Source organism: Tachypleus tridentatus, chromosome 2, assembly GCF_004210375.1.
Source record: "Tachypleus tridentatus isolate NWPU-2018 chromosome 2, ASM421037v1, whole genome shotgun sequence".
NCBI lineage: Eukaryota > Metazoa > Arthropoda > Merostomata > Xiphosura > Limulidae > Tachypleus > Tachypleus tridentatus.
Window position 1 is genome coordinate 123477727 of NC_134826.1, and position 21006 is coordinate 123498732.

At 32.1% G+C, this 21006-nt stretch overlaps 1 protein-coding gene across 9 annotated transcripts in view; it reads left to right on the top strand.

Moving 5' to 3' along the window:
• LOC143245000 (uncharacterized) overlaps window positions 1-21006 on the top strand; it is a 98942-nt gene that overhangs the window by 38125 nt on the left and 39811 nt on the right. For 4 of the 9 annotated variants that reach the window (XM_076490706.1, XM_076490713.1, XM_076490714.1 and 1 more), the window contains exons 2-3: window positions 6214-6428; window positions 17651-18324. In XM_076490706.1, the coding sequence (XP_076346821.1) occupies window positions 17911-18324 (414 nt within the window). In that variant the 5' untranslated portion in view covers window positions 6214-6428; window positions 17651-17910. Of the gene's footprint in view, window positions 1-6213; window positions 6429-9628; window positions 9742-9815; window positions 13430-17650; window positions 18325-21006 lie in introns of those variants that run through there. The other 5 variants (XM_076490710.1, XM_076490711.1, XM_076490709.1 and 2 more) reach the window with 4 other exon arrangements.

The window sequence follows — 21006 nt, forward strand, 5'->3', positions numbered from 1 at the left end:
CTCTTTTGAAGCAGTATTTAATTGAAAATAATGTAAAGTCCACCCTGCCATCTATCCATTGTATTTTGCATCAGGAAAATTTATGTGCTCAGATGTCTAAAAGTGATAATAAATTGAAAAATTTGATGGACATTATTGTAAAAATTGTGAATTATATTAGAATGGGAAGCTTTCTCATCCATCCACAGTTTGTTGAGTCTTTGAAGAAAAGCAGTGACTGTTCTTTTGATGGTCTTACTGATTTTGCAATTGTAAAATGGTTAAGTAGAGGGAAAGTCTTGGAACGATTTACTTCCATATTTCCTCAAATAAAAGAATATCTTGTGGAAAAAGATAAGATTGAAAATTTCCCTGAAATTGAAACTTGTCATGGCGATGTGATTTGCACTTTCTGTGTGACATGATGGCTCACTTGAATAATTTGAATACGAAGCTTCAATGAAGAGGTAAAATAATAAGCGAGCAATCACAGTCTATTCACGAATGTCAATTAAAGCTAAACCTTCTTGCGGAACAATTACAAAAGAATGATTTGACACATTTCGCAAAGTTGAATAGTTTTCTAGAAAATAACAGTGACTATGATTTCTCTGATGCTAAAGATGATCTCTATATAAATTGGATCAAAAATCTGTTTCAAAAATTTGAATCACGTTTTTTCGAATTTAAAAACTTGAGATTGATACTTAAATTTCAGCATGATCCATTTCAGTTTGACTTAGGAAATTTCAATAAGAAAATTACATCTTTTTTGTCTTTGGATAAGTGTGGATTTGAAGACGAGATGCTTACTCTGCAAAGTGTAGAACACAAAAGGGAAACAAAAATGTTCTATCAGAGAGATGTGGCCCATTATTCTGATAAATAAGAGTCTTCCAAGTTTAAAAATAGCAATTTCCACATTATTTTCAATGTTTGAATTCACATGGGTGTGTGAGTTAACATTTTCTACGCTAGATTTTCTCAAGTCTACATATAGACCTCATCTTACTGACAAATTTAGAGGCAGAGCTAAAATGCTCATTGAGCATAGATATTAAGCCAAATTTCACGAAACTTGATGAAAACCCATATCAATTTTCTCATTGAAGGTTAGTTGAAATGCAATTATTTTGATCAAACTAACATCTTTCAATTGTTTTTTTTTTTTTAATAGTGGGGCCAACGTTGTTTTCATTATCCACAGTTGTGGCCACTATGAAAAATAAGTTGCCCACCCCTGACTTAGAGTAACAGAATACTCGGGTTTTTACCAATATCCTCCAGTTTTCTTTCTGTTTCAGGATGTTATATTCACACAACGCGCGCGCGTGTGTGTATGTATACTAACAGTAGTGTACATTAAAAATGTATTGTCCAAAATATATCGGATTGAAACAAAAAAGGTGAATTATAAGACACGAGCCATTATATGTAGGTGAAAAAACTACGTTTCAGCCCAGTTCAAACTTTATTTTACGTTAGGTAATGCTTCAGTACTAATACTAAATATATTAAATCTGATAGTGTATAATGCCTATTCTGTAAAACCGTGCTATCTCATGGATATGCGATAATCTCTCGTTAAACAATGAAATAGATAACATGGCTTGATATAGAGGTGGTGAGACGAAACGCTTTGAAGTTACCATTGTATAAATTAACTCGGTTTGAAATAACATATACATACATAAGACACACGTTAAAAAGCTGCCATTAACTTGCGTTTATAATGTAATCAGGTAAGTTACATATCTCGTTTTTGAATGGAATACAGCTTGAAACTTGTGATTTTAATAATTTTTTGTTTTGTTTTGAATTTCGCACAAAGCTACTCGAGGGCTATTTGTGCTAGCCGTTCCTGTTTTAGCAGTGTAAGACTAGAGGGAAGGCAGCTAGTCATCACCACCCACCGCCAACTCTTGGGCTACTCTTTTACCAACGAATAGTGGGATTGACCGTCACATTATAACGCCCCTACGGCTGAAAGGGCGAGCATGTTTGGCGCGACGGGGATGCGAACCCGCGACCCTCAGATTACGAGTCGCACGCCTTAACACGCTTGGCCATGCCAGGCCGATTTTAATAAAAAAAATTTTTGATGATATGTGATATCTCATTTAAATAAGTGTATAGTGAATAAATATTTTATATTCAATTGTGTCATAAATATTAGTGTTTGATAGTGCTATAAACTATTGTAGTTTGCTGATACTTTTAAAAACGCGTGCTTTATTTACACGCACGGAGTCCCTAAACGTTTGTGACAGTAGATTTTAAACTATTCGGTCAACTATGAGATACGTGTATCGTCGTCTGTTAGACTAATAGAATAAGTGGTTCGAGAAGTACGAAAGAAAAAGTGTAGCTGAAGTGCTATTATACACTTTTCGTATTGGAAGTCTGTATAGATCCAGAAAGAAATAAAAATAATGTTTTAATCATGTACTATTTCCTTTTTCTGTATAAGAAAAAAAAAAGGGAAAGATACATGAACCAAGACAGCAAACTTGTGATTCAGTTGTTTATCATTAACAGAAAAGTTTCTTGTAAGATTTAACATTGGTAAACTATTTACTCTGCAGAAGAAACTACTAGAACACTCTAATTTACTGTCCGAATATACAGAAATTGTGATTTACTGACGAACACATTTTTATTTCCTTTTTTTGTTGTTCTGTTGTCTTCAATAACGGAACTACTTTTGAATTACTGGTATAAATTTTTGAAAAATTTTATACATTTAAATGACAGATGTAAAAGCTGAGAAAAATGTTCATTTGGGGCATCATGTTCTTGAGTTTTGTTGTAGTTTTATACATATTTAAGGCTCACTAATAAATGTTAAATGCTCGAGGTTGAAGGGACCTGAAAATTTTTTATATATTCAGTAACTTGAGTATATATATATACATATATTACATCAGTCAGTTTCAGAAACCCTTTGAATCCTATAATCGCAAGAATAATAGAGAGGCTTACAAATTATTTACTAGCTTTATTTAATCTTTTGTTGAATTATTATTAGCTCATTTTAATGGTTTTGCATTTGGCGTAATATTTTCTTTAAATTATTTAATAACTTATTTTTTGTGCGGAGCGTTTCTTGATTTTATTTATATATCAACAAATCGACTTCGTGTGCGTGTTTCGAAATAATAAAATGACAAGATAAGAACGACCTCTTACGTAACATCGGAGATGAGTTTGATTATATAAAACCATTGTATATAAATTAAAAATCGTGTATGAGTACTAAAAATAATTAATTTTTATTATCGAATAGATTGATACAAGTTATATAATTTCTTTTTTTAATAATTACCCTACTAAATCTAATACAAATAACATGTTGCACTTATATTCTACATTTTTTAAGCTCTCTCAGTTAATTGTTTGTTTTGTTGAATTTCGCACAAAGCTACTCGAGGACTATCTGTGCTAGCCGTCCCTAATTTAGCAGTGTAAGACTAGAGGGAAGGCAGCTAGTCATCACCACCCACCGCCAACTCTTGGGATGCGAACCCGCGACCCTCAGATTGCGAGCGCATGCCTTAACGCACAGTTTAAATATGCAAAATAAATTGATTTGTAATAGGAACATGGATATAAACGTTTTTTGTATATTGATTAGGAAACTAGTGTCGTTAAATTTAGGTTGGTTGGTTTGTGTTTCGTTACGCAACGAATGTTATCTAACATTATTCTGTGCACTTTTCTTGGTAAACGGCCGAATAAAAAATCTTCAAGGTCAAAGAAACACCTTGTTTTCCCGTGCCGTTTCTATTTTTACATTTACGAGACGTTTCAAATCCATTAATTAATAGGAAAATACTTCAAGTAAAAGAGGCCCACAGTGCTTTATTCTGTACCATTAATTATTAGTTTTCTGCACCTTTACATTCCTGAATTATTTTTCTGTCAGCGGACTTCTGAAACACACGTTTTATATATAGATAGATGTGCAGATCAACAGAGATAGATGTAACTTATTCATGTGTTATAATACTATCTAATGAGAGTGGTTTATAAAACGAACCGAACCATATGATTTCGAAAAAAAAAAAAAATTTTGTTATTTTAAATCTCACAGACATGTAGAATGTTGAATACGTTATATGAAAACGATTTAGAATATGCAAATAACCAAGTAATGTCGATAAAAGTTTCGTTAGAACGTAACGTATCAGAACTACATTTTAACATTGTTTGCGAAAATTGATAACTTGTGGAAGTGTAACAATCCGACTAATTATTATATCTGTTATTTGCTCTTTTTTTTACCACGACTTGCTGCTACATCAACATTGTAGAGTAAAATGAATAGTTGGTAATTCTGACATTAAATACATAATACCATATTGAATTATACTGCAAACGGTTGTGGCTTATGCACTTTGACCCTCACCCGTACACGTAGGGATAAATGTAGGGCTATTTCAGTTGCGACAGTTAAAAACATTGTGTAGTTGAAATTATCTTCATTCTGATCAGAAATATAAAGATTCGTCTACTTTCTTTATGGTATTTATTGGATACACAGTCTATGTGTTATTATTTAGTTCATTTAGTGATCTGATATTTAATGACTTTTAGTTTTCTTAACAAGAGTGCTAAAGTAAATGCTCTAAAAGTTTTAGTTTCCTTACGTAACTCTGTCGCATGCAGTTAGATTACTGTATTAGGCTTTAATAATATTGTTGACGTCACGTTACTCAAATTTTCAGTATTTTATTTGTTACCTTAAATGAGCATTGTTTCAGTATAGCGTCGCATAGTTTATAGAAAATTCAAGGCCTCATAGGAATAAACTGTAAATATAGGCGATCAAACGAACGCAAAAAAAAAATATAAAAAAGTTAAAAAACGTGTAGGTGTAGCCTTCGCGTTATTGATTAGTCATAACGGGTCATAACAGTTCGGTAGAGATTAGGAGAATAACTTATCTTGTCAAATGATGTTCTGAAGTATTTGAACTCACTTGGGTGGACATATAACAAGAAAATATAATTATTTAGAGTTTTAGATAAAACTATATCCTATAGTGGAAAGAATTTTTGTGTATGCCTTTGACTTGTTTTAAATATATTATTTAAAAACAAATAGAATGTTATCTGTCTGTTTATTGTTGGCATTTATCGCCAACAAGTCACAGACACCTACTATGGAAGAATCCCAAATCCATATACATAAAACCCTGACTGTATTAGAGGATATTATTTTTAACATGTATAAAAAAAGAATTAGAAAGTAGGAATGGGAGCATCAAAAGTTAAAGAAACAACGTAGGAATGAATGAATATAACATTACAACTCTTGTCATTACGAATTACAGCACTTGGTTTTTGATAGGTTGCAACTGCAAAGTAGGTAAGGCCATCGTTCTGCCCATTTTTACTTTCTGTACGTTTTTGTAATTTGGTAAATATTTAAATTAAATGAAAGGTTTATGTAACTAAATTTCCCTGTTTTAAATTATGTTTCATTTATCAAATACAATACATGTATGTAATCAATTACATGACTAACAAAATGCATGACCATCGTAAGGGAGACGTTTAATGTCAGAAATAAGACAGGAAGCTCCACTAGTCATGCTTTTCTTATGGAACACTTTATAACTGTGTAACTGGTAAAGGGTGGACCAAAAATATAGTATTATAGTCGGTGATGTTTGACATTTTAAAATTTATTGAGCAATTAGAAAGAATTAGCTATTAATAAAACTCGCATCAAATCTATTATTGGACCAAAGTTCAAAGTAGAAGTACTATCAATTGGGATATCCATTCACAAATATAAACAGCACTGTAGTGTAAATATTCGAGTAAATATTCGTTTTGATGCATATATTTGTTTGTTTTTTCTTCCTTGTCAACATTTGTAGAATATTGTACTTGGTATTGTGACCTATGAAGAAGTCTGCGCGTATATGCATGTGATGCAGTTATTCAGAAATTTATGGGTTATTTTTACTAGTATTTCAAATTTTTACTGCTTAACCTGTATGCTGTTTCAAATACAAGGAAATATATTGTTTATGTACTAAGCTGCAATAAAAATCTACATACCACACTGAGCGAGGCGCAGGTTGTTTTGTAGTAAATTGAATTTGTACTCCGCTGGTATTAGGCTAAACGCGTACAGGGTGGCCCGTAAGTCCTTACCTATCCATACGTTATTATGTTATATTCAATTACGCATGTATTATAAATTTGTTTCTTTTTTTTTCAGAGAAATATGGCCGATATAAGCACGTTTACACTTGAAGAGCAATATCTTGACAAGTACGTGGGTACATGAGCGCAAGAATACTGGTGATACCATACAGATACACTGGATACATAAGATATATGGATGGGTAGGGACTTACGGGTCATCCTGTACAAGTAACTGAGATCGAAATTAGAGTACTTGTGTACATCTAATTCAAGTACAGTCAGGTATATGTATGTACAACTCGTGTTCGTAGGATATGAAGTTAACATATAATTGAAGGTGACGTGATTTTTAATTGTTTGTTGTAAAGATGTGGTAATGGCTAGAGGTTAAGATAACTGACAGAAAGCTGTTCTAAACTGCGGGTCACACGCCACAAGGGATCTCGGGAGAAACCAACATGGTCGCGAAGGCGCTGAAAAGATACAAAAATCTGTTAAGAGCGATTTATAAATATTAGTATATTTAAAGAGCTTTGTTTCGTCTATGCAGACTCTTCGCTGACCGGTTTGCTTTAGTACTCCTCATTTTTATTTCGTTTCAATTTTCTACGCAAAGTTACATTACCGTTTCTGATTTTCAATTGGAAGACTAAAGAGAAGACAACTAGCCAGTAATCCCCACCGCCATCTCTTGGTCTACTCTTATCTGACGGAATAGAGGATTTGAATTCAACTACGATTCTTACAGCAATTCTTAGCCCCAAAGTACGGAAAAATGAGTTTTCTTTTTTTTCTTCAACAGTCCGAGCACGTCAACTTATAAATCGCGACCGTCCCTTCCTAATAGTAATCAACATGCTTTGGGTTTGAGTGTTTTAAAGTTACGGAATAATATAAAAATAAACTCTGTGTAGAACTGCGCTATGTATTAGCCTCTTCCATTTTAATTTTTATTTTCTGTTGGTTTTTGGTAACCTTCCAAAATGGTGCCCAGACAGGAAAAATAGAGAACCTCTGCTATAAAATAATCTTTACAAAATAAATAATTTAGTAATATTTAATGTTCTACACTTTCGTTAGCCCTAGTTCAATATATGTAATGCCCGGCATGGCCAGGTGGGTTAAGGCGTTCGACTGGTAATCCGAGGGTCACGGGTTCGAATCCCCGTCGCACCAAACATGCTCGCCCTTTCAGCCGTGTAGGCGTTATAGTGTTATGGTCAGCCCCACTATTTGTTGGTTGGTAAAAGAGTAGCCCAAGAGTTGGCGGTGGGTGACGATGACTAGATGCCTTACATTTAATCTTACACTGCTAAATTAGAGATAGCTAGCGCAGATAGCCCTTGAGCAGCTTTGCGTGAAATTCAAAACAAACAAGTAAATAAACAATATATGTAATCTCCTCTAGATTGTGTTCTCGGTAAAATCGCACAGTTTAATGGGTTTTGTTTATATTTTTGTAAAAATCGAGGAAGCAAATATATTATGACAAATTTTATTTTTTTCATACCCGTATTTCCAGTTTCTTCGCGATTTAAATATAATATAATACAAATGACTTATCTGAGGATGTGAATTTCTATTCTTGTTACTAAGTAGCTGAACAATACAAACTATATATATGTATCATCAGATTTCAACACAGACTTTTGATATCTATGTGCATTGCTTTAAATGACTAAATGTTTATTTTGATTCCGTTCTTTGTTTACTTACTTGAATTACCGGAATATATATATATATTACTTTCCTTTCGTGGTTACCACTGTCACCAGAGTTTACACTCTTTCCTTCTACCACAAAATGGTCAGAATGAACTTTATGCAGCTAGTCAGGATTGGGGTTATACTTAACCAAACTGGTGCAGTTGGTGACAAAACTGTAAATTAATCAACTCGTGTACTGAGCAAGTTACACGAAGCTTTGTTTCGAATTGATATAATTTAGTGTGCAGACAACATCCTGATATTTACCCACAATAAAATGTGATAATATAAATGCCTTAAACTACAGCCGTTTACTTATTAAATAAATCCGATAAAATATAACATTTTATTTTCTCTAACTATATCAGAAACAATTTACACAAGAAACGTGTTAAATATCGAGGTTTACACACCTTGAGAATTTGGGTGTGATTGAAAATACCACATATCTGCCACTACACTTCTGCAAAGTTTTACCTTAGTCAAATACAGGCCAGTTAAGCCTTCCTGACGACTAATTCTGCGTACGTTCGTAACTAACGATGTAAAGGCTTGTGGAATATATGTAGTTAAGAAAACAGTACCACCGAAACTATTTAAAATAAGTATTGTAGCATATTATTATATCTAAACTATTTAAAATGCAGAATAAAACATGTTATTATAATAAATTATATAACATTCTTTTTGTTAACACGCTTTTCCTAAAATATGAAACTATCTGATTTGAGACTTGTAGAAACCAGATTTTTCTTAAATCTATCTAGACAATGGGAAAATACGTAGTTGACTGCTTCTGAATGCCAGGATTTGGACGTCATCAATTTTGTGACTATTTATAAACTGTGGAAGAAAAAACTTATGACTACTGAATACATAGTGGCTAACAATACTTAATCATTATGCGTCTTTTTTAACCCTTACAGATAACTAGGCTGCTTATAAGTGTTAACATTTGATAACCGTTAGATGACGTACTTTAAAAACTGAGAAACCATTGCAACTTCCAACAAGACGCATTCTTTCTGTGATGAATACCGTTAGAGATGTAATTACCGTGTATGCAATGTACACAGGTTTGTGTGTTTGTACGTAAAAGTTACAAACCCTGTACTAGTTCGAATCTGCACGTTTGTGACGCCCACGCCCGACCTTTGTCATCAAACAAATTTAGTAGGCTAACTTTGCTAGCCAAACTTATACCTCGGTCTGAACCAGTTCGGTGATGCATGACCTCAGCGTAACGGATACACAGCGCCATCTAAGATAAATAAGCTTGTTTTGTTGCCCCATTTTCCCTTTTCTCAGTTGACCTTTTAAGAAACAAAAGGTAAAAAAGAAAAGATGACCATATACGCCTTTTCGGCGTAAATAATGAGGCCTTGAATTGCTTATCTAAACAAGGTTTAAAGATAATATTTCACTTCAAATAAGAGCGTGCTATATACTTTTAACTGTTCATTTAAACTCATGATTTATTATGTAAGGTGAATACATGTAAAGATCTAAATATTGTAGTAAGTAATGAAGAAACACGATACTTGTTACAAATTAAACAAATGGCTATATGTTGTGGTAAGTTTAAGAACACATCTTAAACTTGTTATGCAAGAAAGTTTAACAGAAAATGTGCGATGCGTGTAATATTATGTAGGTATTTTATGACAAAATACTATTTGTTATTAAGAATACTAGTTTCATGCTATATACGTAAGCGTGATAAAGTGAAAAATCAACTATCATTTCGAGGATAATGACGTTTCTTTTTCTTTGTAATTTTAGAATCGTTTCCATAGAATTCGTTTAGCTCCAGCGTGATTGAAATATGGGTACAAAGTATTGAGCTTTATACAGACCACCAGGTTACCTCGTAATTGTTGATTTAGCTGGTACAGGTACAAAATTGTGTTTGTATTGAAATGAAAACTAAGAATTATTGTTATTTTGTTGTTTGCGAGAACTTGTTATCGTTAACCGCTTACGAAACAAAGTGTGAGTTTTACAAGGTGCTTTATTTATAACTGCTGGTTAAATGTAAGTTAACTAAGTTATAATGTAAGTAATTTAGAAAGGTAGTTTACTGATCAATGACGACAATCCTCTATACCAAAAATAAAACTTCTGTTGACTGGAGTGCATTGGATCTCTAGTTGAATACCGTTGTTACGTCATTTTCGGCCGTTAGCACAGAAACATTTCAAAACGCTCTTGCATATTGTACATAGGAGCTTTAAGTGAGTCCGTTATTTGTGTATTAAGCTAACAAGAAATTGAGACAATTCCTTGCGTTAATGACGGTTTTTTTTTCCTTAGTGATTCAGCCCAGTATTTCATTAAGTATTTTTACATCACTTAGCCAGTATAAAGGTTTACCTATAGTTTACTTTGATAATACATAGGAAGTCTATAATTGCAGATAACTTTTGAACAGAATTTGTAATGGGATTACTGTTGAAGTTCCGTTTAGAGAAGTGCAGATACTTTCCTTTACCAGAAACTGGACAGTTGCCTAAAAATAAACAACGGAACTTGGGTCATGTTTCCTTTCAGAAGCGGTACTGCACTTGGCGTTCCATTGAGTTGCAGTGAGCACCGACAATTGCAATATTGTTTGATAAAATATTCAAAAGATCTGTTTATAATACCAAAAGTCTGATTAACACTTCACGTTAGCCAACATTTAGATTATATCGGTACTACAATGTTGAGTGTTAAATCTATTTAGTTAATTACTGAAAAGTATTTGTACATTTTTTGATTACAACTGTTGACTTTGTTTTTGTTTTTATGTAAAAACACAGCCCCCCCATCAGTGGCACAGTGGTATGTCTGCGGACTTGTACACTAAAAACCGGGTTTCGATAGCCGTGGTGGGTAGAGCACAGATAGCCCATTGTGTAGCTTTGTGGTTAATTCTAAACAAACAAATGTAAAAAATACTGATAACGTTGCCCTATTGGTTTTTGTCTACAAGTTATTTTTTATATGTGATATTAATTATCATAAGGCAATGAACAGTACATCAATTATTAGAGTGAACTACTGACAAACCTGTTTCCGTTTTCACGACACGGGAAAATAATGAAACCATAGTTTACGAGTGGTGTCCAGAAAATATTTCAGGGATTTATAAAAACTGTTAGTGTTTGTTCATGTCCAGTAATGGTTACAATTAGATTTAACTTATTGTATTAATAACTTGTTAGCCGCGTTATCACATATTGATGTTTGATTACTGTCTCTTGATAACCACAACGATAACAAACATTTAATATAAGTTAATAAATAAGGTGAACGAATTCTCTTCTTTTTATTAAGGCTCAGCATGGCCAGGTGGTTAAGGTACTCGACCCGCAATCCAAAGGTCGCGAGTTCGAATCCCCGTCACATCAAACATGCTCGCCCTTTCAGCCGTGGGGGCGTGATGATTTGATAGTCAATCCCACTATTCGTTGGTAAAAGAGTAGCCTAAGAGTTGGCGGTGGGCGGTGATGACTAGTTGCCTTCCCTCTAGTCTTACACTGCTAAATTAAGGACGGCTAGCACAGATAACTCTCGTGTAGCTTTGCGCAAAATTGAAAACAAACCAATTTTTTTATTAATTCTTGGGACCATGTAAGTATATTTTTGTTTCAATTGTATCTCTCTCGCTGTTATGATAAACGCGATTAAAATTTGAATACATCTTGCTTTAAACTATTATTATAGAATTGGTGTAAAATATTTATTTTTGTGGAAACTGAGGTGAACTTTTGATTAACTAAACATTTTAGTAGTCTATTCGTTTTTTCTTGCTCATAAACTGTACACTAAAGAACGAAGTCAAACGAAAGTGAATGTTTGTATTATTGTTTTATAAACCAAGCCAACATATAATGGGCGAATAATTAAAATAATACATTTTTACCATACTACAGAGCACAATACCTGTGTAAAATAAATGGAAGTAGCTATCTATATAATGACTGAATAAAAAGTTAAAGCTCAGCTTGAGGGCAGGCAGTTTCACGTTTGGTGGAAAAGATTATAACGTGTGGCAGCGTCGAATATAAAACAAATTTGTTTGTTTTTGAATTTGGCGCAAAGCTACACGAAGTTATCTGTGTTAGCCGTCCCTAATTTAGCAGTGTAAGGCTGAAAGGGCGAGCATGTTTTGGTGTGATGGAGATTCAAACTTGAGAGTCGAAAGCTCCAACCACCTGCCCATGCCGGGCCTAGAAAACACGACAAAAACGGTGTAGCTTGCTGTACTGGATGTTTTTCTAGAAGCGTACTTACACTGGGATCAGAGGATTAGTGGCAAAAGAACAAAACAACAACACACATTCCTTATAATAAATGTTAAAGTTGGATAGTGCAAGGAAGGCAAAACTCGCGTGTTTTAAATCATAACTGAAAAGCCAGATTTTAAAACGAAAAAAAAAAAATTTGGAAGGTAAACTTTCCTTCTTCCCAGTTTACCAATGAGGAAGGAAGGCATTCGGATTAGCAGGTTCTTTGTTTTACGATTTAAAATTATTTGTTTTCTATCGTGAGTTCTTGTTGATTCTTTTAACCGTATTAAAATTACCTCAGGACAAATTTGATGAAAGATGAAAATTAGCAACATATAGGATAAAAGGGGGTGAAGTAGAAAGCTGTATGTTTTATCATAAATTAATTAAAATTATTCTTTTGTTAATCTTAAAACTGTGGATAATATTTTTAAAAATATATTTCGATAATAACCACAATATAATTTATTCAGCAACATAACACGAACATTTAAGTGGAATTTTCAGCTGTGCCTGCTTATGCTATTTTGTTCGTTATTCTGCCAGCGATAGTTCAGCAGTGATCCGTAAGGCTTATAATTCTAAAAATCGAATTTCAGTATCTGCGATAGAGAAGGAAAAGATCACAGATGGCATATTATGTAGTTTTGTTCTTAACAACATATGGTGTCATTTTTTCCTGTTTCTGAAGATATGTGTTTTAACATTGCACAGACTTTTATTTTTCTTCTCAGAATCTTTCCTTGTAAACTTTTTAAGGATTTAATAAGATATAAGGTTTATAATTTTCATCATTTATTGTTTTCTAGCTTGTAACAAGTGATCGCTGTTTTGTGTTCATGTGAAAAGAGGGTACATTTGGTACTAAGGTTTTTAAAACATGGAATCTTCTTACTGCTTGCGATGTTTGTTTTCCACATTATAAATTTTTTACTGCCCTTTGTTTTTCATTAGTATTTACGGTATATTTGAGATGTTCTATATCTAGGAGTATATAAACATACTTAAAAATAAATACAACTCAAAATATCAGTTTCCCCACTGTTCAGATCCTTCACGTAGCTTGGTGGGTGCCGAAGGAGATGCACTCTTTAAACTTTGTTGCCCACGTCAATATTCACTTGAATGCTCGGTTGAAAACGAAGAGATACGGCGGCCCTTTCTTTGTCGGCTCTCGTGCACAGCAGTATACCACCGTAGAAAGATTCTGATGCTGCAGCCAGTGTTAGCATGTTGGTCTTGATTGATTTTCTTTTTTTTTATTCATATATTCATTTCAAGTATTTGACACATCGGAAGATCATTTAAGGTTAGTTAGTAGAAGCCACACGAAACAAATGGATCTATTCATAAATTTGTTTTAAGCGTTAGTTAAGTATTTTGAAGAGAGTGACTGACTTATTCATGGTGAGCCACACACATGTAAAAGCATATGTGTATTCTAATGCATGTAAATTATAACTCGACCTAGATTTTCTTTGACCCGTAATCTGCCAGTAAAGTATTTATTTGATACAGATATTATCTTGTTTGTTGTTTTTTTGCAGAAAATATTAAGTTGATAATAGACTGAAAACCAGAATATCTCAAGTTTTATGTAACTTAGGTACATAACTTTAATTTTATTTCATGATTGTATCTGTATATCATTATAAAAGTAACCATTATGTATGATTATCCATATGTATTTAACTGTTTGTTTCTATTTATGTACATACTCCATGTGTAAAGGTATTTCCAACATACCTACTGCATTTGTCTCTGAAGGAAGGAGAAGTAAAATGTTAACACCCAGTGGTTATCAAGTGCACAGCACAAAATTATTGAAGGATAATTATAATTTGTAATATTGTAGTAATGACAAGAAAGCAAAATTATTATAAAAATAATAGCAACTACTCTGTTTGTTATGTAACTTGAGAATTTGATGTTCATTCATGTGATTTGAAATGCAAATAAATGACTGTTCAATATAATCTATATATAATGGCATAAAAATCTTATCTCAGCATTGACTTTCTGAAGTGAATCACAAACTTTAAACCATTTCATTTTCTTCAAAAACCATGGAAAAAAAATCATGTGGATAAAAGCTGGTATTGGTAACAGATTGTGGTACTCTTTCCAAACAAATGTATAGTTTGAGGACCACTTGAAATAGGCAGACCATTATATTCAACCAAGTCAGACTTTCGAAATTTAACATTCATATTGGACATCCATGGAGATATGCATAGTGGGAAATAGCTCGTCTGTGATTGTTCCAAGAACACATCTTGTAAACCAGTGACATCTGGCCCAATATTCTTTTGTACAAATATGTTGTGATTTATTCTACCGACAGATAGAAAGCATATACTAATTTATAAAGTACCTGGAATCAGATTCAGCTCCATTTTCATACAAAAATGACACACTTGCCCCATGGTGGAAGTATAGTTTTGAAAAAAAAATTTTATTTATTATGCATAGATCCACATCTTGTGGAAGAGAATCTTTAATGTTACACATTATCACATCCTGGCAAACATTCATGCTGTTACATCCTTGCACAGTTAGCCTTAACTTCAACTTAGTGAATGATGTTGCATACCTTACCTCATGTTAAACTGATTTTTGAAGAAGAGAGAATTGAAAAAACTAACTTAAACTAAACTAACATGGCAGGGTTCAGTTTAGAGAGAGAGAAATCAGAAGAGTTCTCTCTCCAACCGGGGTGTTCAGGAACCTTGTGGTTCCTCTTCGTCCCCTTTCGTGGATTGTTATTAAGATTAAGTGGTAGTTTTTTTTTGTTTTTTTTTAATTATTATTTTATTTAATAAATTAATTATTGTTATTGTTCTTGACTTTTTGGGTGGAGGCTGTCTCTCTAAATGTTGTTTTGGGTGGAGGCTGTCTCTCTAAATGTTGTTTTGGGTGGAGGCAAAGGCAGCAGTAGAAAGAAAGGCCGGGACCTGTCCCGAAAGGAAGAAGTTGGGCAGATGTGAATATGAATATAATTCATTCAAATCCAGATCAAATCAAACGGCACGATTCAGGGTCTGGCAAAAGAGTTGCCTGGGCTGGGATCTAGAAATCCAATGCCTAAAGATTTTGATGTGGGGGGAAACGGGAGTGCCCCGAGAAAACCCACTTTCACACGACAGGCGCCGAAAGTTTTGCCTGTCGTGTGCCCTGTACCTGAAAAAAAGGAATTCATATTAATAACATGGATTTTATTTATTTAGATTCTTTGTTGAGTGGATTGTGATTCTTGAAATATGTTGTAAGGTGATATGTATTTTGTTGGTGCACTTGATAATTTGTGTAGTGATGCCGTTAGTTTGTTTCTATTTTCTGCTTTTAGATAATATTTGAGAGAAAGTTCTGTCATTCTATCTCTTATAGTTGGTAAATTACTAATTTGGTGTAGATAATTTGTTGGCATAAATGATGGTAAACTAAATGCGGATTTTAATATTCTGTTTTGTTGCACTTGGATTTTTTGGAGTGTGTTGTTTGACATATTGTATGTTACTTGACATCCGTACTCTATTGGAGAGAATTGATTGAATATACTTGTCCTTTATACTTATCATACTTCTATTCCATAATTCATGTATGGGATGCTCTTGTGGATTGGGTCCATTGTATCACATACAAAGATTCTAAACAGTAAAGATGTTCCTGTTTTTAGAGGAGTGGTTAATGTATTTGAGGATCTTGTCAACACTTTAATTTTAGGTATGTTAATATTGATGTTTGGCTGCTTTTGTTGTTTGTGGTAATGGTGCTCCACATTGAAATGTCAGGAACTTCACTGGTGAAAAAGCCACATCTAAGATGTATTCATTTTTAAGAATTGACTGATTGGTCAGTCTCTTACATCTTAGATCACATGAAAAAAAATTAACATATACTAATTTGCATAAAAGTTATCTTAGGAAAGAAGAGATTGACATTATTTTCTAAAAATAAGCTTGCCATATCATATTGCTAAAGTATTGGAAGTTCTAGTTATTTTTAAATTTTGTACAGTTTATAAAATGCAGTCAAATTAATTAGATCAAGGTCAGTAAAGTTTACTCTTAGAAAATAAGTGAAATAGCTGAATTAATAACTGTAAATAACAGCATTTTTGTTAAAAAAATGTTAGAAAAGCATGAGTAGTAGTTAAATATACAAATAATTTATATTGAATTATTTATTTTCTATTTTATTATTGCACAATTTAATTGTGTGTACAACTTAAAACAATAGTGAAACTAGGTTTAATGAAATTTCCAGATGTTTGGCAAAGATAAAAAAACATACTTGCAAGCTACATTTTTTAAATAAAAAAAATATTTCTAAAGTATGAAAACAACCCTATCTGTATCAATAGATTTATGAAGTTTATAAGTTTAAATAGACTATTTTAGAAACCTCTCTAAAAAAAAATACTACCACAAATATATTAATAAAAAAAATTAATTCTTTAAAGGTTGGAAAGTTATAAAGAAAGTATATTAACACTTTTTGTTAATTCTTCTAATATTTTTCAACCAGTATACTAAATTTTAAGAATAATTCAGTTATTGATGTAATTGATGATAGATATTTATGGAGCATTTAAGTCCTTTTGAACAACCATTTAATAAATACATTTGTTTCGGTATGTAGGTAAAATTGTGTCAGTGTGCCAAATTTATTATTTAGTATTATACAGTGAACCATCTGTTTGATTATGTCAGCTTTCTTTTCACTAAAAGTGATACTGATAATGAAAACATAATCTGCAATGTATACTGATGACTCTGATGAGGCGAAACTACAGGGTGGCCGGTAAGTCCCTATCCATTCATATATCTTATGTATCCAGTGTATCTGTGTGCTGTCCCTTATTCTTGCTGCATAATATTATGTCACAATACGCTCTTTAGGTGTAAATGGGTTTACATCGACCATATGTATCTGAAAAAAAGAAACAAATTTATAATATGTGGGTAATTGAATATAACATAATAACATATGGATGGGTAGGGACTTACAGGCCACCCCATACAATCCAAACAAAGAATGTAGTGAATCAAAAAAAGTATTAGGCCTCAACCCTACAGATTATATTTTCAGTTTTACATCTAGTGAAAATAATTCAGTAATGTGATGATAGATATTTTTGTATTTAGAAAAGCATGAGTTATGCCATTAAATTGGCAAGCCATCATTATTTAATGATAATATTGAATTAAGAATTTAGGAAAAATTAAAAGACCAGAATGACTGGACATGTCATATGATTAAGTTTTCATTTATTAGTAGATCAAAATATTTTGTGATAAAATACTTAATATTTTAACATTATATGTCAGGAGGATTTTTAGTATGCACTGTATCATATATTTTAAAGATGTTTTAATATGTTTAGAAAATCTTACCTTTCGTAAAATGTGTAAAATATTTCATAGTGCTGCTATTTGAATTTTTGGAGCATCTTTTGCAAAGCAATAAAAATTCATTTTATAAATATGTGTAGTTAATGGTCAGTTTATTTTTTTTTTTTTTTTTATAGATCTCAAATATGAAAGTAGAAAGTCACCTTGCAACTTTATAACCTGGATCTCAACAGTGATTGTTGTGTGTGTGTTAGAATAAGCTTACTGACACACTTTAAAAATATGTTTTGCTTTTCTTTTAAAGTGGGTGTGAAATAATGAAAACAAAAAGATAACAACAGAAAGTAATTTTATATGTGAAACCCTAACCTATCTGTGATTACTAATATGCAAATTTTTGTGCATATGTATTTAATTTTAAGCACAACTTCTAATAATGGATGATAATCATAAAGACCTGCACAACTTTTGCATGGGTAGAAGTCCTAGAGACATGGCAAAGACTAAATTAGATAAAATGCTGGTTGAAGAAGATGATGGTAGCAATGAAGAAGTGATGCAGGCTGTAGCCAGTGAAGCAGTGAATCTTCGCATAAAGAAAGAGCAAGGAGGAATTAATGGAGTGGTATGTTATGACAATCAACAAAATCAGGAACGACCTATGTCATGGGAAGGAGAACTCTCTGATGATGATTTTAAGAAACAAACCTCAAATGATTCAAGTAAATTTCTTTGTATACTGAATGATGACAGTGACCCAGATTGCTCAACAAAAAGTCTGGAGTGTATGTCCAGAAGAGATGAAAGTATTTATTGTATTGAAGAGGATTCATTTACAGTAGCAAAAAGGGTAAGGTGTTTAGTATATTTCCTATTTAAAATGTAAATGGTTACATGTAAAATTCTTTTCTATACCAGATGATTTACTTGTTGTTACTTCTACAGTTTCAGAAATCAACCTTAGATATAATATCATGTAAGGTATTATTGACAAATTTTTATTTTCTTATGATAGTCAAATATTGAATATTTAAGCCTAACATAGAATAAATATTTGACATGAAAAATTTATGAATAAGAATTTGAGATTCACAATAAACTGCTTTTTACCAAAAATGCAGATACCAGGATTTTAAAGTGATGCATAATCTATCTTATTTTGAAAGCTTTGTGTTTCTTAATATTTTTGTGCAATTCAACAAACTTGTTACATTTCAGTGTATTGCCACATATATATGTAATTGTTACATCTCTATCATTTATAGAAAATCAAAATTGCACAATGTATGTTTTCTGTATTGAATGTTTTGAAATACTGGTATTCTTTGGCACATAAAACATACTGATTTGGTTTCTGAAAAAGCATTAATTATCCAACAAATATCAAATTAGGAATTTGAGCTTTTTGAGTCTTTTTGTAAAGCCATGAGTTAAATACATTTTTGACATAAAATGGCTTCAAATGTTGAAATGAGTATAACCACTTGATGCATTATAAGAATAAATTCTGTTAAATGGGTGTAAAGGGTACAGTTAGAGAAGACATTCTAACAATGACAATAAAAAATTTTGTACAGATGTAGGATATATTAATACAGTTAAGTGAGAATTATTAGTGGTATGAGAAGAGAGAATGTAAGTATGTAGTTAGGATTCATTTTAATAGAGATAATAAAGATGTTTACCACCAGGGCTATGGAAAGTACAAAATATATATTTTGTGTTCTTGGCAAATATCTTTCTTGTTTAACAGTGGCCTATTACAGTGCAACAGTCTAGGAACAACATTATACTATCTTAAGTAAATAGATAAACATAAAAACACAAAGCTAAATTTAAAGAAAAAAAGAAGTATTTGTTTATTTGTAAAATGAGTTTTTGTTCTTTAATTTATCAGTTTTACACAATAGTAACAAAGCAATGTGTTGTTCAGAATATATTATTTTACAAATTTTTACTCAACGGATCCTTCTTTGAGTATATTGAAATTATATATAGTTGAAAAATCACAGTAGATAATAATGGTATTTTATTTATGTATTAAGATAAAAATATATGATACCTTTTGCACCTCAGCTTTTGAGTGACAAACAGTGTTAATAAGATCATCAAAGGTTGAAGTCTTAAATAACTACATTACCAGAATGATAACATAAGAGGATTAATGTCCCCTACTGGTCCAACAGTAAGTCTAGGAATTTACAATGCTAAAATCAGGAGTTCAATTCCCCTCAGTGGGCTTAGCAGATAGCCAGATTTGGCTTTGCTATAAGAAAACACACACACACACATACACACACACACGCACACATGAAGATTAATAGAAAATATTCAATTGAGAAACACACAGTATCACATATAACTTATTTCAAATGAACTTCCAATTTATCATGTTACATATTGTGATTTCAAGTAGCTGGAAAGTTTCATTTAAACTTAGAAGTTAACTGAATGTTTATGTATTAAATTTGTATTTGGCAACATGATTATTACATACAGTTTTCTTCCTTAATACAAATATATTTTAATAAACAAATAACAATACAATTTATAATAATAATTATTATAAAAAGTTATTACAAATAATGGTTTATATACCAGAGTTTTACAAACTTGAAAATAATACTGAGTCTTTTGTATGGTCTGGAACTAAATATTTTATCAGTGGTTCTTGATAAGTGAATTAATTATATGTTGATAAACTTGACTTGACCAGAAGTTAGCTAACTTTTCACTGAGAAAGATATCTAATGTTCTTATAGAAATACTAACATCCAAAGTTAATTCTCTGAAGTTGAATAGTTTGTAATGTTCAAATTCTGTAAACATATAATAACTGTAGTAAACCAACAATAGAACCTGCCTCTCCACGTTGTGTTGGTTACCTTTTATGAGCTTAAGAGGAGAATTTCTAGAAATTTCAGCTTCTATTAATTTCAAAAAAACAAATTTATACTCTTATGTCAACAGTGTTGTACCTTGGGTTGTGTAGTGCATTTTGTTGATGCACACAGATTAAAAAAAAGCCCAAACTTTCCTGTTTCAATTCATTTAACTTGTTATGAATTGAAGATATAGATGGTACTTAAAACTATACCCTTGTTAGCATATACCATTTGTAGATTCTTCTCTCAAACTTTGATTTCTTCATACACATCCTTGGAAGTTATCAACCATGCATTATTTTTGGGCTTTGGAAAGAGAAGGATAAAACTGACCTTTGTGTACAAAAGCTTCCTGCAGTGGAAGATGTACTGCAGAATAATAGTGCTTAACTAGGCCATAACTTACAACACAAACAGTAGTGGAAGAAGGGGCCAAAAGGCCTCAGTTCTCATTGTTATATCATTATCATAGTGTTTGAACACCCCTTTGTACATTATGTTTGTGTGTGCAAATATGTATTTCTCTCTACACAACACATGCACAAATGCGTAATATTGCAAATATATACAAGTATTATCAACAGTCTCATTTCTATACCTAATTAGCTATGATCATTACTGAGTGTACATTTAATTCTAATTTATGT